General features: G+C 45.7%; 2 protein-coding genes across 3 annotated transcripts in view; one reads left to right on the forward strand and one right to left on the reverse strand.

Annotated features, from left to right (window-relative positions):
- Window positions 1-461: 461 nt before the first annotated feature.
- Window positions 462-26,407, reverse strand: RWDD2B (RWD domain containing 2B). The gene is made up of 6 exons (XM_075335025.1): window positions 26,322-26,407; window positions 25,639-25,801; window positions 23,348-23,557; window positions 7,574-7,641; window positions 5,852-6,211; window positions 462-3,925 (listed from the first exon to the last, which is right to left on the reverse strand). The coding sequence occupies exons 3-6, from the start codon at window positions 23,552-23,554 to the stop codon at window positions 3,679-3,681; spliced, it is 882 nt and encodes a 293-aa protein (XP_075191140.1). The 5' UTR covers window positions 23,555-23,557; window positions 25,639-25,801; window positions 26,322-26,407; the 3' UTR covers window positions 462-3,678.
- The window catches only part of USP16 (ubiquitin specific peptidase 16), an 87,376-nt gene continuing 86,259 nt past the window's right edge, over window positions 26,302-27,418 (forward strand). For both annotated transcript variants that reach the window (XM_075335022.1, XM_075335023.1), the window contains exon 1: window positions 26,302-26,516. The gene's annotated coding sequence lies outside the window, so the exon portion shown is untranslated. The remainder of the gene's footprint in view (window positions 26,517-27,418) is intronic.

Below are 27,418 nucleotides of genomic sequence, written 5' to 3' on the forward strand. Positions count from 1 at the left end.
GCCCTCTCATTCACCTCAGAGGACAATAAAACTTTCACACTCCTTATCTATGAACTGCTCCAATATTTACGGCCACAATTGTTTGACCCCGTCCCATACTGATCCTCTGCTTCACCTCACTTGTCTTATTTACTGCTTTATTCTAAGTCCTCTTTTGTATAAATATGTGACTCTTCCGATTTTGTGTTATACTCGGCCTGAAGAAGACCCCTGAGTAGTCTCGAAATCTCGCTATTTATTATCTTTTTTTCCTGTTAGCCATTAAAAGGTATCAATAATATTTTTCTATACTGCATCGCAAATGCAAGTGTGGATCCAGCCCGAAGTGTTGTGTGAGATGTTCCGTATTTTGGCGGGTTTATGACCTTTTTATGCCGGCACCTCATTTATGGTTTTACAGCACAACAGCCAAAACAAAGAAGCTTTGAACAATATTTATTTTTTTTTTTTTTAATTTCGCATTGATTCAGACCAATAGAAAAAAGGTTAAAGATATTCTTCCCCAATTTGAGGAGTAACCAGAAATCTACAAAAATAAGATAACACCAGCTCAAACTGGAGCCTTGCCCCATTACATTAACCTTTACATGACCAGGTCTAAAAGAGCCTTAATTATTTTTTAATCCTGCCTCCATACATTTCAGCATCCATATAGTTTTTAAAATGTACATTATATAAATTACTTTATATAATTTTTAGTTTGTGTTGCAATTAATAAAAAAGCGCTATGTTGCCAACAAAAGAGAAGACAGAAGTGGTTCTAAACCGTTTCTGTCTTTTCCCCAGGGTTCTTGGCTGTCTCTGACAGTGGGAGATCCGAGCTTACCCTTGCTGGATTGCGGGAGAAGGAGTTTTACCCCCTCATCATAAATTCACAATGGAGCTTGGTCTCTTTATGGTGCATGGTCATTATCAGGTTAAAGCTGTCGTCCCACAAATTAAGTTACTTTAAAAAGTAGCAGAAATTATTATTCAGTGTTTTAATTTAATTTTCATTAAATTACTTCCAGTTTCCTTCTTGAAAGCTTACATTTTTAGCCCTTTTCTTTCTCCACCTTAGCACCACTACTTATCTGTCCATTCATTACTATGTTTTATACCTACAATAGCCAAATCCACAGCTGTAAATATAGCACCTAGGTTCCCTAATCTGTCTCTTTTCCCCTATGGCAGTAGTGAATATAGTCCCTAAGAAGTTACCAAATCTGTCTCCTTTCCACTCTGGCAGCTGTAAATATAGTACTTATGTTCCCTAATCAGTCTCCTTTCCCCTCTGGCAGCTGTAAATATAGTACTTATGTTCCCTAATCAGTCTCCTTTCCCCTCTGGCAGCTGTAAATATAGTACTTATGTTCCCTAATCAGTCTCCTTTCCCCTCTGGTAGCTGTAACTATAGTACTTGTGTTGCCTAATCAGTCTCCTTTCTCCTCTGGCAGCAGTAAATATAGTCCCTAAGACGTTCCCTAATCAGTATCCATTCACCTCTGGCATCTGTAAATATAGTACTTTTGTTCACTAATCCGTTTCCTTTCCCCTCTGGCAGCTATAAATATAGTACTTATGTTCCCTAATCAGTCTCCTTTCCCCTCTGGCAGCTGTAAATATAGTACTTATGTTCCCTAATCAGTCTCCTTTCCCCTCTGGTAGCTGTAAGTATAGTACCTGTGTTGCCTAATCAGTCTCCTTTCTCCTCTGGCAGCAGTAAATATAGTCCCTAAGACGTTCCCTAATCAGTATCCATTCACCTCTGGCATCTGTAAATATAGTACTTTTGTTCACTAATCAGTCTCCTTTCTTCTCTGTCAGCTGTAAATATAGTACTTATGTTCCCTAATTAGTCTCCTTTACCCTCTGGCTGCTGTAAATATAGTAGTTATGTTCCATTATCAATCTCCTTTCCCATCTGGCATCTCTAAATATAGTACTTATGTTCCCTAATCAGTCTCCTTTCCCCTTTAGCATATGTAAATATAGTACCTGTGTTCCCTAATCAGTCTCCTTTCCCCTCTGGCAGCAGTAAATATAGTCCCTAAGACGTTCCCTAGTCAGTATCCATTCCACTCAGGCATCTGTAAATATAGTACTTATGTTACCTAATCAGTCTCCTTTCCCCTCTGGCATCTGTAACTAAAATTCCCAGTATGTTCCCAACCAGTCTTCCTAGCAGCTGATAGAACTTTGTTTTATGCTGTCATTTAGTAACGCAGTCCTATATCGTACATTTTCTTTTTGCCCCTTCTACAAGTCACTGTCAATAGCTTATTTTTTTATGCTTGCTTATAATACGCCATCATATTCCGCAACATATTACAGACATTATCATCACTGTCCCCGTAGGGTTCACAATCTTAAATCAGTCATATGGAGTAGCCGGAAGAAACACAAGAATGTGTAAACTCTATGCAGATAATTTGAACCCAGTACCTCAGTTCTGCAATGCAACAGTGCTAACCAGTGACGCACCGCGCTGTACCTGTATACACAATCTTATATTTGCACTAACTGAAGTATTGGTTATTCACATGTAAAAATTCCTTACTTTTCAAGATTATTATAAATACAATCTCCATTTAGTTGCTTAATCAGCCTCCTTCCCCCTCTGGCAGCTGTAAATATTGTCCCTAGTAAGATTTATAATCAGTCTGCTTCACTCCCTTGCAGAGCTTTTGTCGCTTTTCTTCCCCTTTTTACTGTTTTAAAATAATAATCAGTATTTCCTCCAATAAATCTCTTTTCGCATCCAGCAGGTTCTGTAAAAATATAGTCTCCAGTCACTGTTCTTTCTTTTCTGGCATCTTTAAATATTGTCCTTAGCATGTTTCTATATCATACTCCTTACCCCTCTGGCAGCTGTAAATAATGTGCCTAGTAAGATCTCCAGCCAGTCTGCTATCACCGCCTAGAACATGTAAGTATATTTCCCACTAAGATCTTTGGTCTGCCTCCTTCCCCTTAGCTGTAAATATAATCCCCATTATTTCTCCCAGTCAGTCTACTTCCCCTCTGTCAGCTAGTGAATAAATATAGTTCCCACAAAATTGTCCTATCTTTTCTTGCAGTTGTTTGTGCTTTCCCAAATCAGTCTACTTTCCCCTCTGGCAGCTGTAAATATAATAAAAATAGTAAAGACATTTCCAGGTTGGTCTCCTCCCCCATCTGGCAGCCATAAATATAGTTTATAGTAAATTTCTCATTCGGTCTCCTCCCTAATCTGACAGCAATAATGATTTTACTAAAAACATATTAGTCTACTTCCTCTCTGGCAGCTGTAAATATAAGAAAAATAGTAAAGAATTTCCCTGGTTGGTCTCCTCCCCCATCTGGCAGCCATAAATATAGTTTATAGTAAATTTCTCATTCGGTGTCCTCCCCAATCTGACAGCAATAATTATTTTACTAAAAACATATTAGTCTACTTCCTCTCTGACAGCTGTAAATATAAGAAATAGTAAAGAATTTCCCTGGTTGGTCTCCTCCCCCATCTGGCAGCCATAAATATAGTTTATAGTAAATTTCTCATTCAGTCTCCTCCTCAATCTGACAGCAATACTGATTTAACTAGAAACTAAGAACATTGAAATGATAGAAAAAGTGTAAAACAATTTATTTGTGCCAGAAATGTCCATAAAATGAGGCGGATATTTCCACACCAGACGACTTCCCATGACTCCACCTCTTCTATCGCCCTTCAATCCCAAAGTACATAGGGAAGACCTCGGCACACCCTTTTTCCTGGAGGAACTGGTAGAGTTGGCCGAGGTCCATGTGGTTTCCTCGACTTCCATGTACATCAAAGGCCTTCTCTTCTAGAGCAGGAAATTTTCTCAGTTTTTGGATTTCCGTTTGAGTCCCTGAGGTCGAGGAGGACAACGGGACGTCTTCCCTGTGTCTTATTAAAATGCGTTTCCACGTCAGTTTCCTTATTCTGAAAAGAGAAAGAGATAACAAGCATTACATTGTGTAGACTGTCTGGATCCACTGCTGCCCCTGCCCAGGTCTCGTTATAGATTCTCATTTCTATGCTGACCACTTTGGAAGGAGCCTGTCCCTGGAAGAAGCTGAGGAGTCATGACTATTGCAGCTGTGGTGTTTAGATGCATTGGAGGACTGTTTTCCTCTTTGTGTCTATTTTCCCTCTGTCTCCCTTCCCTGTGTTGTATTATTGCAGTGCTGAGACTAGTGTTCTTGCCAGCCTTCTCACTAGCCAGGGTAACTTCAGGGATAGCAAGGGCCTAGGCACGTGGCGGGGATGGGGGTAAGAACCCGTATCGGCACTTTAGGGAGCATAGGGTAAAGATTCACGTTAGTTGCAGGAGGTGGCACCTCTCCATATCACCAGGGCTTTCCTTCTATACCATTCCTGTGATTCCACTTGTGTCGCACTGCTGTTGAGCGTCTGTACACTCTGGCATGACATTAATTCACATATGTCATTGTCTTGCTAAATTCTCCTAAAAAGGGGCTGAAAGACCGTACTTACGAAGTGCTCACTGATATCCTAATCAGGCACGAATACTAAGATTCTTTATAGCAAGATATTATTTATTTTAATAGCACATGAATAATCAATGGTACATAGGCATTAGCACTACTTTATAGTCATAGAATCTTATACAATAACAGAAATATGCATCAACATTACCGTATGTTGTAGCACTCCTTCATCGGAGGGACTCGATTAGTGATACGGAAGACAACCCGGCCTCTGCATCACAGGCGCAGTGCGTCCACTTGAGCGTCCTGGAAATGTCCCTGTCTCACTGAGCGAGCCCTGTTTTTTTCTTACCAAACTTTGTTGTACATTGTGGTCATCGTGTGCACTGAGTATTGCAATTGGTGACCAGCATGTGATTGCTGAGTCATGGTCATGTAACCTGACCACACGCTGCTGTGAGCACCAGTAGCTTCCTACACATGTTGCTAGCTGACCACTGGTTTCCTGCATATGTTGCAATGAGCCATGAATTTTACATCGCTAGCTAGTTTCCTAAACATGTTGCTAACTAAACACTGGTTTCCTGCATATGTTGAACTGTAAGCATTCCTTCCTCATAATAGTGGTTTGTTCAAGACCTACTAACATGTACTCTTCATCATGGTGAAATCGGGTCAACCAGAGGACACCTCTCTGATACTGAGTTTGGATGGATCAATAAGACCTGTGATCACTATCTTTTGATTAGGATTCCTATCTAATCACACTCATTCTTCAGTCATATCACATTGGTATCACAGTCATATGTCAAACCTTGGCCACAGGTTGATTTTATTTGTCCCACGATGCCAGGCGCCCATTATTCTGTATGGAGGACTATGTAGGGCCTATTATTCTACATAGAGGGCTATGTGGGTCCCATTATTCTGTATGGAGGGCTATGTGGGGTCCATTATTCTGTATGGAGGGCTATGTGGGGTCCATTATTCTGTATGGAGGGCTATGTGGGGCCCATTATTCTGTATGGAGGGCTATGTGGGGCCCATTATTCTGTATGGAGGACTATGTGGGGCCCATTATTCTGTATGGAGGGCTATGTGGGGCCCATTATTCTGTATGGAGGGCTATGTGGGGCCCATTATTCTGTATGGAGGGCTATGTGGGGCCCATTATTCTGTATGGAGGACTATGTGGGGCCCATTATTCTGTATGGAGGCCTATATGGGGCCCATTATTCTGTATGGAGGACTATATGGGGCTGGCGTCTAGGTAACATCCCTGCCTTAGATGTGGTCAATAGCATCCAAGCAGTTTCAATCTTAACATACATTCATTATTTTACCTCAATTAAAAAAAAAAAAAAAAATCATCAATGGAATTGATTTGTTTTCCATTCTTCCAACATAAAAGCCTTACCTGGACCAAAACTCTTCACAGGGCTCCTGCGCCCCCTCCACACACACAATACCAGGTTTCCCGGGCATGCTGAAGCCGGAGAGCCCCAGCTCCTTCGACCATTCTAAGATATATTTCCTTTTCTGCTTATTGTATATGTGGTGGCTGTAAATCCACAATCTGGTAAAGATGGCGTCTTCGGATGCCGCTGCTCCTTTCTGGCTATCTGTAGGGGGCGCTGTGTCCAGGTAGATGTCAGCATTATCTTGTACCCACTCAATAGCACTTAGGACGCAGACATCTCCAGTGCAGTTGCTTCTCAAGTACGCACTTAGGTCTGAATTTAGCTGCGCCTGTTGTGTCCGGACTAGCGAGGGCGACCTACGTATATAAGAGAGAAGTTACTTCCAGCTGATCAAGAGGCCCTCAGTGATTGAGATACAAGGGGCCGATAGGCTTCCAAATACGTGAATACCATTGCTAGAGATTGACAGCAGTACTTTTGGAATTAAACAGCAGTGATAAGAGAGAGCTCCGATCACTGCTGTTACAGGTAGATGAGGGCTGTACAGCACAGTCGGCATCTGCGCTGTACAGAGCAGGCTTGAAGGGGATTAAAATCCTGACAAACCTCATTTTTAGGGCTCCAACATGGAAGACGCTATTACATTTTATATAATACAACTAGCTGTACTACCCGGCTTCGCCCGGGTTAATAACTGCTGTTAACAAAATAGAATGTATTAACAAAAATGTATTCTGCACACAAAAACCACAAAACAAATAGATATAAATGTAATTATAATGTCTGTCTCCCCCTCTGTATATATCTCTCTGTCTCTCTATCTCTTTGTCTGTCTGTCTCTTTCCCTGTCTGTCTCTGACTGTCTCTCTCTTTCTCCGTCTGTCTCAATCTCTTTCCCTGTCTATCTCTGTCTCTTTCCCTGTCTGTCTCTTTCCCTGTCTGTCTCTTTCCGTCTGTCTCTTTCCCTGTGTCTGTCTCTTTGTCTCTTTACCTGTCTTTGTCTGTCTCTTACCCTGTCTGTCTCTTTCCATCTCTTTCCCTGTCTGTCTGTTTCCCTGTGTCTGTCTCTTTGCCTGTGTCTGTCTCTTTACCTGTCTGTGTCTGTCTCTTAACCTGTCTGTATCTTTCCCTCTCTTTCCCTGTCTGTCTGTTTCCCTGTGTCTGTCTCTGTCTCTTTGTCTGTCTCTTTCCCTGTCTGTGTCTGTCTCTTAACCTGTCTCTCTATTTCCTTCTCTTTCCCTGTCTGTCTCTTTACCTGTCAGTCTGTCTCTTTGTCTGTCTCTTTGTGTCTGTCTCTTACCCTGTCTATGTCTGTTTCTTACCCTGTCTGTGTCTGTCTCTTTCCCTGGCTGCATTGTGACACGCGAACATTCCATATAAGGGCGTGGCTGCGCATTCTTCTGAAGTTCTGGCTGCACTGTGGCTCCCAGCTCCATTCGCTTTAATGGAGGCAGGTTTTTTGGTGAATAACTGTAAAGCGTGGAGTTAAAATTTCCCCTCAAAACAAAGCCTATGACGCTCTCGGGGTCCAGAAGTGTGAGTGTGCAAAATTTTGTGGCTGTAGCTGCGACGGTGCAGATACCAATCCCGGACATACACACATACATACATACACACACACACACACACACACACATACATACACACATTCAGCTTTATATATTAGATGTACGGATCAGTTTCCACATGATAAAGAGAAATATGACTGTAAACTTTACCTGACCACTATTTCCGGTGGCACGTTAGGATAGTGCGGCGGGTACGAGCAATGTAACGACAGCACGTGCTGCAGAAAAAAGAAAAGCAGCGGGAATACATCAGAAACCGCAAGAAAACGACGCCATAATAAATCGTCTAATGTGTACAGGGGCGGCCGGACATAAGGAATACTGTAGTTGTTCATCTCCCTTCTCTGTATTCTGTTCTGATACCCTAATTTTATATATATATATATATATATATATATATATATATATATATATATATATATATATATTTTATTTTTTTTTTATCCTTTTATGGAGCGAGCTGAAGATTTTTTGGCACCATTTTGGGGAACATAAGACTGTATCATCACATTATATGTATTATTCATAGTTTATATATTTTTTTTAAGTTCTATTATTGTATTTTCACACTTCAAAGCTTCATTCCACAACCGCAAAAAAAAAAAAAATAGAATAAAATAAATAATAATAATAATCGGGACATTTATCATGTGTCTTCCATTTTTCTCACATGTAAAAAATTAATTTTTTTTCGAAATATCTCCTAACAACAAATCATTAAAAATTGGAAAGCACAAAGATTCAGCTCAGAAGGCACTGTATGTGTGTGCCGGACGCTTTTTTTTTTTCATGCATAGTTTTTGACCAAAGTCAGACATCCTTTGTACTTTTTTTTTTTTGCGGACCCAAAACAATGTAAGGCTGGGGTCACAAGGACCGTATAAAAAAAAACAAAAAAACCCAGAAAAGTAGGACGATTTTTTTCTCTTTTCCTCCCTTACTATCCATGTGAAATCAGTCTTTTTTTTAACCTTAGCAGCAATTAATGTACAAGATCATTTACAGTTTCCTATGTTAGAGAATGTATCCGTATAAGTCGGATGCTATACTCTAGTATCCCATTTTTATCCCGCACCGCTATATTTGCACTTTTTTACCAAAAAAATTAGAGTGAAAGTGGGGGCGCATCTTATAAGCCGAATGACATGACAAGCCGGCATCACAATGCAATTGCCTTGACTGAGTGATTTTTTTAGTCATTATTTAATGGCCTTCAGCTCGATCTCGAGCCATGGCTACTTGAAGGATGAAGGCTCTGCAAGAAGATCGATCTTGTGCAGCCTAGATAGGTCCACCAGGGTCTTCGCCGCAATTTTCTTGATATTGCCAAGCGATTGAGTTGCGGTCTTCCTCTTCGCCTTGTTCCTTCTATTCTTCCAACCATGATGTCCTTCTCCGGTGTCCAAAGTAGGCTTGGTGATCCTTGCTTTGAGTGACATGTCTGGCTTTATTCGTTTCAAAATTGATTTGTTTGTTCTTCTTGCCATCCATGGTTTTGATAACATCCTTCTCCAGCACCATATTTTGAAGGCTTTGATACTTCTTCTGTCTTGTTTCTTTATCGTCCAGGTTTCGCATCCGTATGTGACCACAGAATTGACCAGACTATGTACGAGCAGAGACCAGACTATGTAGGAGCCAGGTCTGCATCTCCAGTGAAATGTTCCTCGATTTGAGGTCCTTGTCCAGTGACTTCATTGGAGATTTGCCCATAGCTATTCTCCTATTGACTTCTGATGTTGTCGCTGCATCTTGGAAGATCATTGATCCGAGTAGGTTGAAGTCCAGTTTGTCACCGTCAATCTTCAATGTGTCTCGGTTGTACCTGGCAGTAGTCAATATCTTTGTCTTCTTTGTAATGAGTAGGGGTAAGTTCACACAGTGCGTTTTTCACGGCGTTTTTGCGCGTTTTTCGGGTGCGTTTTTGCTCAGAAAACTGCATGACCATGTCAATTATTTTTGCGTTTTTCACTGCGTTTTCCACCCATTGAGTTCAATGAGATGTTCAAAAATGCAATGAAAACAGCAAATTACAAATATAGCTGCGTTTTAGTGCGTTTTTATTACTAAAAACGCAGCTATACATGTACAGGAAGAGGATTCCTTCTGTCAGTAAACATAGAAGCGTGAATCCTCCCGGTACCCGCCACCGCTGCTTCCATTTCCCGCCCGGTGCCATGTCCGCTCCCGTGCAGGAGGTGGAAGCGGCTGCTAAATCAAAAGTGAACAGTAGAAAAATGTCATACTCACCTGTCTGCAGACTCCCGGTGCCATATCCGCTCCCAGCTCCTCGCTGCGGCGGTGTGTCGGCTCCCAGGCACGTCCGATAGCTGCATGACCTGGCCGTGAGGACCTGGCGGTGATCACCTGATGCAGTCACCTGACAAATCAGCTGATCGTAAGTCTCGCGGTGACGCCGGATTTTACAGCTGAGCGACTGATTCCCCGGCGCTTGCAGTCAGTTAATGACAGCTGCAGACAGGCCGGGGTGATCTCTGGAGTTCAGGTGAGAGCACCGGAGATTAGCTCGGAATGTCTGCAGCTGTCATGAACTGAATCGCAAGTGCCGGGCAATCAGTCACTCGGCGCTCGCTCGCTGTACAGTCTCGGCATTACTGGAGATTCCTCCGGTAGCCAGTCCGACGCTGCACAGAAGTGTTTTTTTTTCTTCACTGATGCATCAGCTGATTGTATGAACTGCTTTTATACAATCAGCTGCTGTGTCATGTGACACATCATCTGATCACTTTGCCTTCCAGCAAACCGATCAGATGATATTGGATCCGGATTGGACGGCGCAGGACCGTTGACCCAGGATTACTGCGGAGGAGGGTTCTTTATTTCAATAAAGATGGAGTCACTAATTGTGTTGTGTTTTATTTCTAATAAAAATATTTTTCTGTGTGTTGTGTTTTTTTTTAATCTTTACTAGAAATTCATGGTGGCCATGTCTAATATTGGCGTGACACCATGAATTTCGGGCTTAGGGCCAGCTGATAATATACAGCTAGCCCTAACCCCATTATTACCCAGTGAGCCACCCGGTATCAGGGCAGCTGGAAGAGTTGGATACAGCGCCAGAAGATGGCGCTTCTATGAAAGCGCCATTTTCTGGGGTGGCTGCGGACTGCAATTCGCAGCGGGGGTGCCCAGAAAGCTTGGGCACCCTGCATTGCGGATTCCAATTCCCAGCTGCCTAGTTGTACCTGGCTGGATACAAAAATTAGGCGAAGCCCACGTCTTTTTTTTTTTAATTATTTCATGAAATTTATGAAATAATTAAAAAAAAAAGGGCTTCCCTATATTTTTGGTTCCCAGCCTGGTACAAATAGGCAGCTGGGGGTTGGGGGCAGCCCATACCTGCCTGCTGTACCCGGCTAGCATACAAAAATATGGCGAAGCCCACGTCATTTTTTTTGTTTGGGGGGGCAAAGAAATCCTGCATACAGTCCTGGAAGGAGGATGCTGAGCCTTGTAGTTCGACAGCTGCTGTCTGCTCTCCTGCATACACTATTGGATGGAGGATGCTGAGCCTTGTAGTTCTGTAGCTGCTGTCTCCTCTCCTGCATCCACTAGTGGAAGGAGTATGCTGAGCCTTGTAGGTCTGCTCCCCCTGACTCTCCCTCCAGCATACAGTCCTGAATGGAGGTTGCTGAGCCTTGTAGTTCTGCAGCTGTCTGCTCTCCTGCATACACTAGTGTAAAATGAAGAACATATGGAAGAAGGAAATAACATCTGACCTTTTTTTTTTCAACAATCTTTAATGGCAATGTTCACTGATAAAAAAACGCAGAAGAACGCAGTGAGCAAAACGCAGCCAAAAACGCACCAAAACGTGGTAAAAACGCATGCGTTTTTTAAAGACGCTGCGTTTCTGTGCGTTTTTAGCGCTAAAAAACGCACAAAAAGCAGCGTCAAAAAAACGCAGTGTGTGCACATAGCCCAGTAGTCCCATGTTTGAGCTTTCCATCTTAACACTCTGTAACACGTCCTTCATTCCATGAAGAAAGGAAATTCCAGCATTCAGGTTCCAGATTATTTTAAAAAATGAATTTCTTTATTCCAAAATTATTAAAAGGTCATTCCATATGTATAAAAACAAGTGGCAAAATTCAAACAGGTACGCGTTTCGGAGGGTTACCTCCTTAGTCTGAGACCTCAGAAATTCGTTTTTTACAATAATCTGGAACCTGGATGCTGGAATTTCCTTTCTTCATATTCACACTTCAGTGGGTCCTGCTGATGTCCGTGCACCGGTCAGATTCTTATGGAACTCCAAGTGGGTGAGCTGGTGTTTTTTTCTACTGTCCTTCATTCCATGTATGCTTGTTGCTATCAATGTTGTATCATCTCCGTATTTAAGATTGTTGATGATTTGTCCAACAATTTTGATTCCTTCTTCTTTATCGACAAGTCCAGCCTTCTTGAAAATAAAGAGAATTTTGTTTACTTACCGTAAATTCTTTTTCTTATAGTTCCGTATTGGGAGACCCAGACCATGGGTGTTTAGCTTCTGCCTCCGGAGGACACACAAAGTACTACACTTAAAAGTGTAGCTCCTCCCTCTGAGCTTATACACCCCCTGGTAGCTAGTCCTAGCCAGTTTAGTGCAAAAGCTGAAGGAGAATAGCCACCCACAAGTAGAACCGAGTAAGAACCGGAACAACCGGAGACTCTGTCCACGACAACAGCCGGTGATAACACACGGAACAAGAAAATTGTCAACAGGCAACAGGGAGGGAGCTGGGTCTCCTAATACGGAACTATAAGAAAAAGAATTTACGGTAAGTAACAAAATTCTCTTTTTCTTTATCGTTCCTTTGGGAGACCCAGACCATGGGACGTTCCAAAGCTGTCCCTGGGTGGGAATAAACAGAAAAAACTAAGAAGTAGGCGAAGCCTAACTTCACAAGTGGGTGACAGCCGCCTGAAGGATGCGTCTGCCCAAGCTCGCATCTGCCAAAGCATGTGCTTCGAAAAGGTATGCAGGCTAGTCCAAGTGGCAGCCTGACAGACTTGTTGAGCCGTAGCCTGGTGCCTAAAAGCCCAAGAGGCACCGACAGCTCTGGTCGAGTGTGCTTTGATCTCCGCGGGGGAGGCACCTGAGTACTCTGGTAGGCGTCCGAAATGGTCGATCTCATCCAATGGGCCAAGGTCGGCTTAGAAGCAGAGAGACCCTTGCGCCGCCCTGTGGTTAGCACAAAAAGAGAGGTGCACCGCCTAAGCGCAGCGGTGCGAGACACATAGATCCGGAGAGCACGCACCAGATCTAGAGTATGTAGCGCTTTCTCAAAGCGATGAACAGGGGCCGGACAGAAGGAAGGCAAGGAAATATCCTGGTTAAGGTGGAAGGGAGAGACCACCTTAGGAAGAAAGTCCGGGGTCGGACGGAGAACTACCTTGTCTTGGTGAAAAAATAAAAAAGGTGACTCCGAGGAGAGCGCAGCAAAATCAGAGACTCTCCTGAGAGAAGTTATGGCAACTAGAAAGGCCACCTTTTGAGAAAGACGATACAAAGAAACCTCCCTAAGGGGCTCGAAAGGGGGGTTTCTGCAATACCGTGAGGACCAAGTTAAGGTCCCAGGGATCCAAGGGCCGCCGATAAGGCGGAATGATGTGAGACGCACCTTGCATGAAGGTGCGGACCTGAGCCAGCCGGGCGAGACGCCGCTGGAACAGCACTGATAGAGCTGAGACTTGTCCCTTGAGAGAGTTGAGGGACAGTCCTAGCTGCAGACCGGACTGTAAAAAAGACAGAAGGGTCGGCAACGAGAATGGCCAAGGAGAATGTCCGGAACAGCGACACCAGGACAGGAAAATTTTCCAAGTCCTGTGATAGATCTTGACGGAGGAAGACTTACGGGCCCGAGTCATAGTGGAGATGACTTCAGGAGGAATACCAGAAGCCGTCAAAATCCAGGACTCAAGAGCCACGCCGTCAATTTGAGTGCCGCAGAATTCGGGCGGAAAAAACGGACCTTGCGAGAGCATGTCTGGACGGTCCGGAAGATGCCACGGCATCGCCACGGACAGTTGGAGCAGGTCCGGATACCAAGCTCGCCTGGGCCAGTCATGTGCAATGAGGATGACTCGACGGCCCTCCATTCTGATCTTGCGCAGGACTCTGGGCAAGAGAGCTAGAGGGGGAAACACGTAGGACAGACGAAACTGGGACCAGTCTTGAACCAGAGCGTCCGCGGCGAAGGCCTGAGGATCGTGGGAGCGAGCCACGTAAACCGGAACCTTGTTGTTGTGACGGGATGCCATTAGGTCCACGGCCGGAGTGCCCCACTTGCGGCAGATTGACTGAAACACTGCCGGGTGCAGGGACCACTCGCCACCGTCCACGGATTGACGGCTGAGATAATCTGCCTCCCAGTTTTCTACGCCAGGGATGTGGACTGCGGATATGGTGGACTTGGAGTCCTCCGCCCATTGAAGAATGCGTTGGACCTCCAACATTGCCAGGCGGCTGCGTGTCCCGCCTTGGTGATTGATGTAGGCAACCGCTGTCGCGTTGTCTGACTGGACTCGAATGTGCCTGCCCGCCAACAGGTGGTGAAAGGCTAGGAGAGCTAGAAGCACAGCTCTGGTTTCCAGCACATTGATTGAAAGGGCTGACTCGGACAGAGTCCAAGTGCCCTGTGCTCTGTGGTGGAGATGTACCGCTCCCCAGCCGGATAGGCTGGCATCCGTGGTGAGAATCACCCAGGACGGAGTCAGGAAGGAGCGCCCTTGGGACAGGGAGAGGGGTCGAAGCCACCACTGAAGAGAGCTCCTGGTCTGTGGCGACAGAGCCACTAACCTCTGTAAGGAGGAAGGCCGCTTGTCCCAACAGCGGAGAATGTCCAGCTGCAGAGGACGCAGATGGAACTGGGCAAAGGGAACCGCCTCCATGGAGGCCACCATTTGACCCAGCACCTGCATCAGACGCCTGAGGGTATAACGGCGGGGCCTCAGGAGAGAGCGCACCGCCAACCGGAGTGACAGCTGTTTGTCTAAGGGCAACTTCACAAGTGCCGGCAAAGTCTCGAACTGCATCCCTAGGTACGTGAGACTCTGGGTCGGAGTCAGAGTGGATTTGGGAAGATTGACAATCCACCCGAATTGGGCTAGGGTGGCGAGAGTGAGCGAAACACTCCGCTGACAGTCTGCGCTGGATGTACCCTTGACCAGAAGGTCGTCCAGATAAGGAAGCACTGCTAACCCCTGGAGGTGCAGGACCGCAATCACTGCCGCCATGACCTTGGTGAATACCCGAGGGGCCGTGGCTAACCCGAAGGGGAGAGCCACGAATTGGAAATGATCCTCTCCTATCGCAAATCGAAACCAACGCTGATGTGACACTGCGATTGGCACATGTAGATAGGCATCTCTGATGTCGATGGACGCCAGGAACTCCCCTTGGGTCATAGAGGCAATGACTGATCGCAGAGACTCCATGCGAAAATGCCGCACCCGGACATGCTTGTTGAGAAGCTTGAGATCCAGGATGGGCCGGAAGGTACCGTCCTTTTTTGGAACTAAAAGCTGAAAACGGAGATAAAAAGGGGACGGGTTTTTCAGCCGCGCTATGAACCACACTGTTGAAGATTCCTTAGATATTTTTATTGAGACAGATCCAACGCGTTTCAAAGGCACACTGCCTTCTTCTTCAGGGAATAAAAATATACCAGTACAGAAAAAAACAGGGTTTAAATAGAAATTACACGGAGAGGGCATGCTGTTGAAGATGACCTCATTACCCCATGACTCATAGACACGAGGAGTGAGTCTACCTCATGATTGGAAAGAAGGGAGGGGGGGGGGGGGGGGGGGGGGGGGGGGGAGGCGGGAGGAGGGAAGGAGGAGGGAAAAAAACATTTTATTTTTTATTTTCTAATAAATGCAAATCTTGCATGCTTCGATAAATTGAATGAAAAATTCTTCATGATCAGCAAAGTGATACAATGAGATGATCATATAAAAAAACTTTTTACATATATATATGTATAATGGAAAAAGGTGTAATAAAATGAAATTTGTTTGATCATAAATTGTGTATTTATTTGTGTGTGCTCTATGCTTGTGATTCTTTGGGAATAAAAGAAGAAAGGGGGGGGGAAGCTTTTTGGCAAAAAAAGGGGGGGCAACGAAGGACTTGAACCTACAGAGGAAGGTATCAAAAGGAACATAAAGAATCTGCCTTGTTCACCATTACTCTGCTCTGGAACCATACCAGAACAGAGAGGCTCACAAGGAATGACATACAACTTCTTCATCTACCCGGTTTGGTAATAAAAACTATAATATATATATAAATATATGTAAGTGAACGCTCTAGAATTTCAAAACACGTTATATTTAGGGAAGGTGTGAAAAAACTATTAGGTTCTATAAGTGTGACGTGCCCGCAGGCAAAAAACAAAAACAAAAAAAAGAAAAAGAAAAAGAAAACGCTTGCACAGGAAGCGGCTTCCCTGAACTGAAGGGTCAAATGAGTTCAGACCGTGGGAAAGATTATAATGCGCACGCGCGGCGTGAAGGGAGTAAGCGATTTCTCCCTATGAAAGGAGATGTGCGCTGAAAAAGGGAGGATGTGAACTTCGAAAGGAGATGTACTGAAATGACCCGTGATGTGGGGACCCCGATATTTCACTGGGGTGGAATGCAAAAAAAGGGGGGGGGCATCCCTGCCGAATTATATTGGAGTGAAAGAAGGGTGTGAACCACTGAATATTTCTCTGGAGTGAAGTGTAGGGAAAGCGTTCCCGCTTTTCTATGAATTTTTTGTGTGCGCCGGAGTTAAATGTGCTCCGGTTTGAGACTCATGAACACTGAATGAGATATTAAAGAATTGTCTTCTAAATATACTCATTGTATTATTGGGGGAAAAAAGGAAAGGGGAATTGTCGGGAAAGGAAACAAGGTGAATTAGAAGTGAAATGTAATTCAAAGGTGTAAACACATATGGATATAAATGAACCTATAATGGATAGTGTGATCGTGGTTAGGGAAAAAAAGGGGGTAAAGTGTAAAAACCATATTGATATGCAAGTGCTGCTTGTAAAATAAACGACGGGCAGGGAGACCATCGATCTGATCGACAATTCTAATGCAAACAATATGATATATGTATGAATACACATGAATAGATGGGTATACAATGGGATACAAATAATAGCATAAAAAGGATAAAAGCGTTGGGAAATATTTAAATTATTTAAAATATTTAAAAATGGGCCAGGTGAAGACCAGATAAATATCTGTTGAAATATCTGTTAAAATATGATGATAATGATAATCACGATAATGATACTAGTAATAATAGCCCTATGGGGTGAAACCTGGGAATATAAAAACCAGATATGTAAAAATATTTACAAGGATCCGGATTGGACGCACGTACAGTTATAATTATACAAACATATAATGCATATAAATACATACATGAAAAATTACAACAGGGTATTCTAGAACCTGAGGGTTGATACCATGTTGAGACAAGGGGGGGTTGATACCATGTTGAGACCCCTTGTCTCAACATGGTATCAACCCTCAGGTTCTAGAATACCCTGTTGTAATTTTTCATGTATGTATTTATATGCATTATATGTTTGTATAATTATAACTGTACGTGCGTCCAATCCGGATCCTTGTAAATATTTTTACATATCTGGTTTTTATATTCCCAGGTTTCACCCCATAGGGCTATTATTACTAGTATCATTATCGTGATTATCATTATCATCATATTTTAACAGATATTTCAACAGATATTTATCTGGTCTTCACCTGGCCCATTTTTAAATATTTTAAATAATTTAAATATTTCCCAACGCTTTTATCCTTTTTATGCTATTATTTGTATCCCATTGTATACCCATCTATTCATGTGTATTCATACATATATCATATTGTTTGCATTAGAATTGTCGATCAGATCGATGGTCTCCCTGCCCGTCGTTTATTTTACAAGCAGCACTTGCATATCAATATGGTTTTTACACTTTACCCCCTTTTTTTCCCTAACCACGATCACACTATCCATTATAGGTTCATTTATATCCATATGTGTTTACACCTTTGAATTACATTTCACTTCTAATTCACCTTGTTTCCTTTCCCGACAATTCCCCTTTCCTTTTTTCCCCCAATAATACAATGAGTATATTTAGAAGACAATTCTTTAATATCTCATTCAGTGTTCATGAGTCTCAAACCGGAGCACATTTAACTCCGGCGCACACAAAAAATTCATAGAAAAGCGGGAACGCTTTCCCTACACTTCACTCCAGAGAAATATTCAGTGGTTCACACCCTTCTTTCACTCCAATATAATTCGGCAGGGATGCCCCCCCCTTTTTTTGCATTCCACCCCAGTGAAATATCGGGGTCCCCACATCACGGGTCATTTCAGTACATCTCCTTTCGAAGTTCACATCCTCCCTTTTTCAGCGCACATCTCCTTTCATAGGGAGAAATCGCTTACTCCCTTCACGCCGCGCGTGCGCATTATAATCTTTCCCACGGTCTGAACTCATTTGACCCCTCAGTTCAGGGAAGCCGCTTCCTGTGCAAGCGTTTTCTTTTTCTTTTTCTTTTTTTTGTTTTTGTTTTTTGCCTGCGGGCACGTCACACTTATAGAACCTAATAGTTTTTTCACACCTTCCCTAAATATAACGTGTTTTGAAATTCTAGAGCGTTCACTTACATATATTTATATATATATTATAGTTTTTATTACCAAACCGGGTAGATGAAGAAGTTGTATGTCATTCCTTGTGAGCCTCTCTGTTCTGGTATGGTTCCAGAGCAGAGTAATGGTGAACAAGGCAGATTCTTTATGTTCCTTTTGATACCTTCCTCTGTAGGTTCAAGTCCTTCGTTGCCCCCCCTTTTTTGCCAAAAAGCTTCCCCCCCCTTTCTTCTTTTATTCCCAAAGAATCACAAGCATAGAGCACACACAAATAAATACACAATTTATGATCAAACAAATTTCATTTTATTACACCTTTTTCCATTATACATATATATATGTAAAAAGTTTTTTTATATGATCATCTCATTGTATCACTTTGCTGATCATGAAGAATTTTTCATTCAATTTATCGAAGCATGCAAGATTTGCATTTATTAGAAAATAAAAAATAAAATGTTTTTTTCCCTCCTCCTTCCCTCCTCCCTCTCCTCCCCCCCCCCCCCCCCCCCTCCCTTCTTTCCAATCATGAGGTAGACTCACTCCTCGTGTCTATGAGTCATGGGGTAATGAGGTCATTTTCAACAGCATGCCCTCTCCGTGTAATCTCTATTTAAACCCTGTTTTTTTCTGTACTGGTATATTTTTATTCCCTGAAGAAGAAGGCAGTGTGCCTTTGAAACGCGTTGGATCTGTCTCAATAAAAATATCTAAGGAATCTTCAACAGTGTGGTTCATAGCGCGGCTGAAAAACCCGTCCCCTTTTTATCTCCGTTTTCAGCTACTATTTCTGACGGGGCCGCAGCTGGAACCAGCTCAGCACTCCAATACGCTATCATAGGGGTTGTGACTGTCACAACCGGACCAGGTGAGTGCATCCATCTTTATTCTCATACCCTAAATATCGGGTAAGACCCTATTGCGCCCTTGTTTCCCCCACTACAGATCGCTTTTTTGGAACTAGGAAGAGATTTGAGTAAAAACCTCTGAACCGTTCCTGAGCGGGAACTGGGACAATCACTCCGTTTGCCTGCAAGGACGCCACGGCCTGAGAGAAGGCGGCGGCCTTGGAGCAGGGGGGAGTTGAGAGAAAAAGTCTGTTTGGAGGGCTGGAAGGGAATTCTATCCTGTAGCCGTCAGATATGACGTCTCTCACCCATTGATCGGAGACTTGCTTTAACCAAGCGTCGCCAAAGTGGGAGAGCCTGCCACCGACTAAGGACGTGGCTGGAGCGGGCCGAGAGTCATGAGGAAGCTGCCTTAGTGGCAGAACCTCCTGCGGTCTTCTGCGGACGCGCTTTTGGGCGCCAGTTGGATTTCTGATCCTTGGCTGAGTTAGCGGGCGAGGTGGAAGGCTTAGAGGATGACCAGTTGGAGGAACGAAAGGAACGAAACCTCGATTGATTCCTACCCTGGGAGGGTTTCCTGGTCTTGGTTTGTGGCATGGAAGTACTCTTCCCGCCAGTAGCTTCTTTAATGATTTCATCCAGCTGTTCACCAAACAGCCGTGAACCAGCAAAAGGGAGCCCAGCAAGAAACTTCTTGGAAGAAGCATCTGCCTTCCACTCTCGAAGCCACAAAATCCTGCGGATAACAAGAGAATTAGCTGAAGCCACCGCAGTGCGGTGAGCAGCCTCTAGCATGGCAGACATGGCATAAGATGAAAAGGCTGACGCCTGAGCAGTTAAGGTAACCATCTCAGGCATAGATTCCTTGGTGAGGGAATGCATCTCCTCTAGAGAAGCAGAGATGGCTTTGAGAGCCCACACTGCTGCAAAAGTCGGGGAAAACGCGGCCCCCGCAGCTTCATACACAGATTTGGCCAGAAGGTCAATCTGACGGTCAGTGGAATCCTTAAGTGAGGTGCCGTCAGCCACCGACACAACGGTCCGGGCTGAGAGCCTAGACACCGGGGGGCCTACCTTTGGGGGGTGAGACCACTCCTTGACCACCTCAGGTGGAAATGGAAACCGGTCATCAGAACCACGCTTTGGAAAGCGTTTGTCAGGGCAGGCCCTGGGTTTGGTTACAGCGGTCTGAAAACTGGAGTGGTTAAAGAACACACTCTTCACTCTCTTAGGCGAGGTAAACTGATGTTTTTCTGCCAAAGAGAGTTGCTCCTCTGACACTGGCGGATTGAGATCCAGCACAGAATTAATAGAAGCAATCAAATCACTAAGATCTGAGTCACCCTCAGAGAAATCGATGGGATACATAGCCTCCGAGCCCCCAGTGAGGGCATCCTCCTCATCTTGAGAGTCAGCTCTTGAGACAGAGCCGTGGGATGGGGAGGGGGAGGAAACCCTGCGCCTTCTCTTAGAAGGACGGGGTCTGGGATCAGATGATGAATCCTCCGTGAGCTCTGATGGACGGAGGTCAGAGGATAGGAGTCCTCTGTCAAGCGTATTAGAGGCACCCTGTGAGGGGGGCTGATGCATATTCATCAAAGTCCTGGACAAAAGCCCCATGGACTCAGCAAATGACTGGGATATGGACCTAGAAAAGGACTCTACCCAGGCCGGGGGTTCAATCACAGGTGCAGCAGCAGCCTGAGAGACCACTGGGGGTGAGATTCCAGGCTGTGGCACCGCCAAGTTAGAGCAGACATCACAATGTGGATAGGTGCTCGGCTCAGGCAGCAGGAGCTTACATGCAGTGCATGCCTTTGGAGCCTTGCTCCTTGTGTGAGACATGCTGCTGGAGTGGGGGCTTTGCAGAGAATGAACCCCAGGGAGAATATACAGAGGTCCACAACCGGAGACCGGCTGTGGCTTACCAGACCGCTGAGCGCGGTGTTGTGTGCCCTCCAGATCCCGAAGCCCGGTCGCCCAGTCGCAGCACGTCAGCAAAGATGCAGAATGCAGGATGTCCCAGAGCAGAGTGAACTCTGCCTGAGAAGAGGGCGTTCCTATAAAAGAGCGGGAACTGGAGGGCTATAGAGACCTGCAGGGAAGGAGGGACGCCCCAGCAGTGGGGAGTTTCCCTCCCCTGTGTAGAACGGCTGCCGGGAGGAGCCGAACCTGTCCCTCTGCATGAGTGACATGCGAGGGCAGGAAAATGAAACTAGGCCTCCGGCGAAGCCGGGGCCTAAATTTAAGCGGCGAGGCCGACAAGCAGGCACCATCGGCGCGGTTCTCAGGGAAAAGCTAGAGAACCCGCCGGAAAAGTTAAAACAATCACATACAGCATACTCTCCCCTTACAATAAAGAACCGGGACCCCCAACATAAACGTCTCAGGTACTTAGCTGCTGAGACGCAGGGCCATGTCCCTGGGGATGAGTGCTCCGGTCAAACAGAATCCTCAAGGGGCTGTGGATGGAGACCGGACTCCTGCCAGGCATGGAGACCGTGCTGGCTCCCACTTCAAGCCAGAGCCCAGAAGGGATAGTGAAGGAGCGCGGCATGTAAGGCTGCAGCCTTGTAAATCAACCTTAACAACACCGCTGACACAGTGGAGTGAGAAGGGACATGCCGGGAGTCCAGACATGGACCCGCTTTTCTTCAAACTCTTTCCAAAAGTCAAACAAATCAGATGAGAATGCATGTGTGGATGTATGACCTCCTGAACACAAAGCGATAAACTGGCTAGGACTGGCTACCAGGGGGTGTATAAGCTCAGAGGGAGGAGCTACACTTTTAAGTGTAGTACTTTGTGTGTCCTCCGGAGGCAGAAGCTAAACACCCATGGTCTGGGTCTCCCAAAGGAACGATAAAGAAAACGTCCGTATATAAATAGAAGAGACATGGTGACAGGATGCCGCGTTGTCTGACGCCTCGCTCTACTATGACCCATGCCGTGCCACCGTGTTCCGTACGGAATGTTGCCTCTTGGTCAATGTAAAGGCTCCTGACGAGGCTGAGCACATGGTCCGGCACACCGATATCCTTCATGGTATTCCAAAGTTTCTGGTGATCAAAACTCAAAACATTTGAAGGCTTTGACTGGGTGGTTATGGGTTGCTGAAGGCCCCTTCTAACTTCTTAGATACTGCGTCACTATTGATGGTCAACTGAGAGGACAAACGTCGCTGATTCCTAATCTAAGGGTATTCACACATGACCTGACCCCAGCACTGACAATGTGACACACCGGCGTGCTGCGGTTTTCACGGGAAGCATAGTGCCACCTGCTGTGCTGCTCTTCCCTGTCAACTTTGACGAAATCTGCAATGAACGTCTCGTGAACTCCAGCACAGGCGAGCACAGCCTTAGGCCATGTGCACACTGGGTCTGTAAGGCTGCTTTCACACATCCGGTTTTTGCTGAGCGGCACAATACGGCGCTTTGCAGAAAAAACGCAACCGTTTTTTATTGCCGCCGGTTGCGTTTTTTCCGCATAGACTTGCATTAGCGCAGTATTGTGCCGCATGGCCTTGTGTTGCGATTGTTTTTTGCCGGATGAGGCATATTTAGCCCATGCGGCGGCCGGATGGAACGTTGCCTGGCACGGTTTTTTGTGCGGCAAAAAAAAACGCATAGCGCCGGATCTGGCGCAATGCGGCGCGATTTACAATGCAAGCCTATGGACGCCGGATGCGGCGTCCTGTGGCAAAAAACGCATCCGGCTGCGTTTTTTTGCACTGCGCATGCTCAGTATCAAGCCGCATCCGTCAAAAAACGGACGGGCCGCATGGAAAAACATGCAACGGGTCCGTTTTTTTCGCCGCATCCGTTGCATAGGTTTTTGAGCCGGATTGAGCCGCACTGCAAAAAAACGGATGTGTGAAAGCAGCCTAAGACACCGAGTTTTCCCGTCTCCTGCTCTCTACGGTTAGGTCTAGAGAGTAGGCGGTTTCCCGGCAGAAGACACGTAAAGAATGAATGTTACATCTTTCATTGCTTCACGGTTTCCATACTTCTAGGAAGTGGCAAAAGACATATCATGTGCAGAGTAATGTCATATGTTCATGTTATGGGGCGATTTTTCAGGCATATTCCGAACGAAATCCACCTGAAAAAGAGACCGTGTTCACACACTGCAGCTCACTAGCAGTCGGGCACTTTACCCCCTACACTAACAGGCGGTGGTTCCCCCTCGAGGACCCGACCAGCTGACCAGTAAGGACCTTCGTACCGGATACTGCCGCTTGGTTCTATCCAGGTCGGTGACATGAGCTGCAGTGTCGGGATCGGCTCGTCATCGCCTGGTAAACAATGAAGAGGACACGGGAGTGTCGGAGGATGGACCACCACACATTACAGACTGTTGGCCCATCCTGGTCACCATTAATAGTCGGCGTCTCACCTGGACGGCGTCCGCATCCCCCAGCTTCATGGTGAGAGTGAACTGAACCTGGAACGTGGGGGTGACGGCGGCGCGACGCTCTGTGTAATCCCTCAGCTCGGCCAGCGCTAACTGATCGGTGACGCTGAACTCTTCTTCACTGGGGAACATGCTGGACAGAAGGTCCACCTCTGATAGTTGAGCCTCGGCCTCCTCATAACTCGTCATTCTCTGAAGGAACAAAGAATAATAATCAGTCTCTTAAACCCGGACACATAACATCTCCCACCTACGACTGCTAGAAGTAACAACAGCCTGATGAGGCTGTTGTACTTACATTGAAATCCATATCAGACTAAGATGAACACTTTATGAGCCAGGCTATAGTTTTCAGTCTCCGTCCTCCCAGCCTGACTGATAGCCGCAGCTTGTACTGAGCAGTGTGAGGTCTTAGCAGGGAGGAGGAACACTGAGGAGCACAATTTATGAGCCTGGATATAGTTTTCAGTCTCTGTCTTCATAGTTTGACTGACAGTCGCAGCTTGTACTTAGCAGTGTGAGGACTCAGCAGGGAGGAGGGACACTGAGGAGCAGAATTTATGAACCTGGATATAGTTTTCAGTCTCCGTCGTGCCAGCCTGACTGATAGTCCAAGCTTATACTGAGCAGTATAAGAGCTCAGCAGGGAGGAGGAACACTGAGGAGCACAATTTATGAACCCAGTTATAGCTTTCAGTCTCCATCCTCTCAACCTGACAGCTGCAACTTATACTGAGCAGTGTGAGGTCTCAGCAGGGAGGAGGAACACTGAGGAGCACACTTTATGAGCCCAGCTATAGTTTTCAGTCTCCATCCTCCTATCCTGACTGAGAGCAGATGCTTGTATTGAGCAGTTTGAGGTCTCAGCAGGGAGGAGGGACACTGAGGAGCAGAATTTATGAACCCGGATATAGTTTTCAGTCTTTGTCGTCCCAGCCTGACTGATAGCCCCAGCTTATACTGAGCAGTATAAGAGCTCAGCAAAGAGGAGGGACACTGAGGAGCACAATTTATGAGCCCAACTATAGTTTTCAGTCTCCATCCTCCCAGCCTGACTGAGAGCAGATGCTTGTATTGAGCAGTGTGAGATCTCAGCAGGGAGGAGGGACTCTGAGGAGCACACTTTTTGAGCCCAGCTATAGTTTTCAGTCTCCATCCTCCCAGCCTGATAGCCACAGCTTGTACTGAGCAGTATGAGATCTCAGCAGATATGAGGGACACTGAGGAGCTGTTAGTCAGGCTAGAAGGACGGAGACTGAGTCAAGAGTTGTACAAAAATTGGACAAAACGTTCGTAAATGCCTAAGTCCCTCAATTAATATAATAAAAGTTTGTGATCACCTCCCACTCCGGCGACTCTCCAGCGGTGTCACCCCCGTGTCTTTTCAGACTTGTGTGACTTTATGTCATGTGAGCGCTGCAGCCAATCAAAGGCTGCTGACTGGCTGTTGGCTTTACTATTTTGTTGAAGTGGCAGCTGATTGGCTGAAAATTCCACATATTTATTTTTTAATTTAAATACACGTATTTTGGGATAAAATAATTCTTGAGATTGGGTTCCATTAACAATTTTGCACCGTTTGACTTTTACAGGTTTTTTGCTTCCCTTCACATTGCCAGTTGCAGAATGAGTTAACTAAGATTCCATCAGTGAGCCCGTGTAACTCTTCTATCTCCCTTTTTCTAAACTCTTCCCTGCTGATTTATGACCACACCAAACTTGATCGAAACTCTGATGCGTCATAAATGAGCTGAGAGAAGCTCAGTAAAAGAAATATAGTATAGTCAAAAGAGCTCACTGACAGATCCTCAGTTGACTCATTCTGCAGCCAGCAATGTACAGGACAACGCATAGGGGTTACGAAAGGCAAAAGGTGCAGAATTCTTAATGAAACCCAATTGCAAACATTTTTTTTTATCTAAAATACATGCATTAAAGTAAGAAAAATTAAAAAAATGCCCCCGATAACGAGTATATCCTTTCCAGCGATATTAATATCTATCCTACTTTGGAAGCAGCCTCTTTAAAAGGCAAATAAGCATCTGCCAGACAGACATGAGGCCGCTAATCTCCATAATTTAGCCGTAATCTTCCTATTGGCTGCAGTCTGGCTGTTGAACAACCCCCTCAAGCACAAAATCCACTGATATCACTGGGGAATGGCACATGTACCTTCCTCTAACCGCAACCTGCAGATAGTACTACAAGTCCCAGCAAGACTATAGTGATATGATAGCTACTGGGGTCACTAGGCAGCTAATGGGTTAACTTACCAACACAGCAGCCCTTCTAGAGTGCAGAGATCCATACAGCTGTAAGGCTTACATCCCATTGGTCTAAAAGGGTCACGTGATCAAGTTCTGGCGTGGACAGGGTTCGGCAACAGTTTCGTTTAGTAGTAGGACCGTAATTGATTTAGGGATTGGCAGTTCAATACTAATAAAGTTATTGTAAAAAAAAAGGTCACGTAAAGCAGACATTTTAGTTATGGGCAAGCTGCATAGTAAATCTATAAACTTGACCTGATCCAAAATGGCGTTTTGGCCTTCACACATATAGAAAACAGAACTATGTAGCGGTAATGGTTTTGCTCATTGCGACCTCAGCTGACATTATTATGTACACGTAACGCTGACTCTTCATGACAAGAAGAGGGATTTGGATCCGGCTTCCCTATCCTAATTGGTGATTTAACTTGACCGTCAATTTTTTAACCAATCACCAACCAGTTCCTGCTTATACGTCATCTGACGCATATGCACGTTTCATCCAAAGAGGACAAACTAGGTCAGAAACCTAACTGCCGCCATATTGCCGTAGCCTATTTCCTATAACTTTAATTTGCTGGTCTTCGAGATAATGGCGGATCCAATTAGTTTTCCCACCCACAAGTGGAGACATTTACTTTACATAATGCACACTTTCTTTTCTCTAGATGTCACACTGAACTGCCAACCTAAGCAAGGGGAGAAAGCCGGTAACGTGAAGACGGGTGGACGGAAGACAGCACAGCGGGGACACGTGGGGGAGTTGACAGCGCGGCCGCACTGCGCATGCTCCAGTTATAATGCTCCTGTAGTTTATAGCAGAGCTGATACCTGTGTGTGAGCGGCGGCCACTGTCTGCCATATGCTGGGACGTGTCTGCTGAGGTAGGTGCCCCGGCCTAATACAGTCACTTCACAGGACATCACAAGCGAATGGCATCTGTCATCAGCTGTGACCCGGGGGGGACGTCTGCAGCCGCTCTGTGAGTCCTCTGCACGGTGTCTGCCATATGCAAACTCCCGGACAGAACCGGACTATGCGTTCCCGGTGCAGACACCAGCGAATCACTGAGCGAGGCGGCGTACACCGGGCCACAACCCCGGGGGGGTTACACATCGCACACCTGCCCGCCATTCCACAGTGTGGAGGATGCACAGGACTGCGGAGAGCGGCGCGCAGGACTGCGGAGAGCGGCGCGCAGGACTGCGGAGAGCGGCGCGCAGGACTGCGGAGAGCGGCGCGCAGGACTGCGGAGAGCGGCGCGCAGGACTGCGGAGAGCGGCGCGCAGGACTGCGGAGAGCGGCGCGCAGGACTGCGGAGAGCGGAGCGCAGGACTGCGGAGAGCGGAGCGCAGGACTGCCGAGAGCGGCGCGCAGGACTGCCGAGAGCGGGGCGCAGGACTGCGGAGAGCGGAGCGCAGGACTGCCGAGAGCGGCGCGCAGGACTGCCGAGAGCGGGGCGCAGGACTGCCGAGAGCGGGGCGCAGGACTGCCGGCTTCACTCTACACCGGACAAGACTTTTTATACTAATTCTTTAATAATTTCTACATCACTTTCTATATAGAATAAATCAGAAATATTTCAATTTTCACACCAGACACTGGGTCTACTAGAATCACACTTCCTCCCTGTACAGAGGCTTCATTATCATCACAGACAGGATTGCAATGACTGATAATGCCTCTATATACAGTGGATAATGCTGGGGTCACACACAGCGACGCAGCAGCGATCACGACGGGCGACCTGACCTTATCAGGATCGCTGCTGCGTCGTTACACGGGT

Source organism: Anomaloglossus baeobatrachus, chromosome 2 (assembly GCF_048569485.1).
Source record: "Anomaloglossus baeobatrachus isolate aAnoBae1 chromosome 2, aAnoBae1.hap1, whole genome shotgun sequence".
Taxonomy (NCBI): Eukaryota; Metazoa; Chordata; class Amphibia; order Anura; family Aromobatidae; genus Anomaloglossus; species Anomaloglossus baeobatrachus.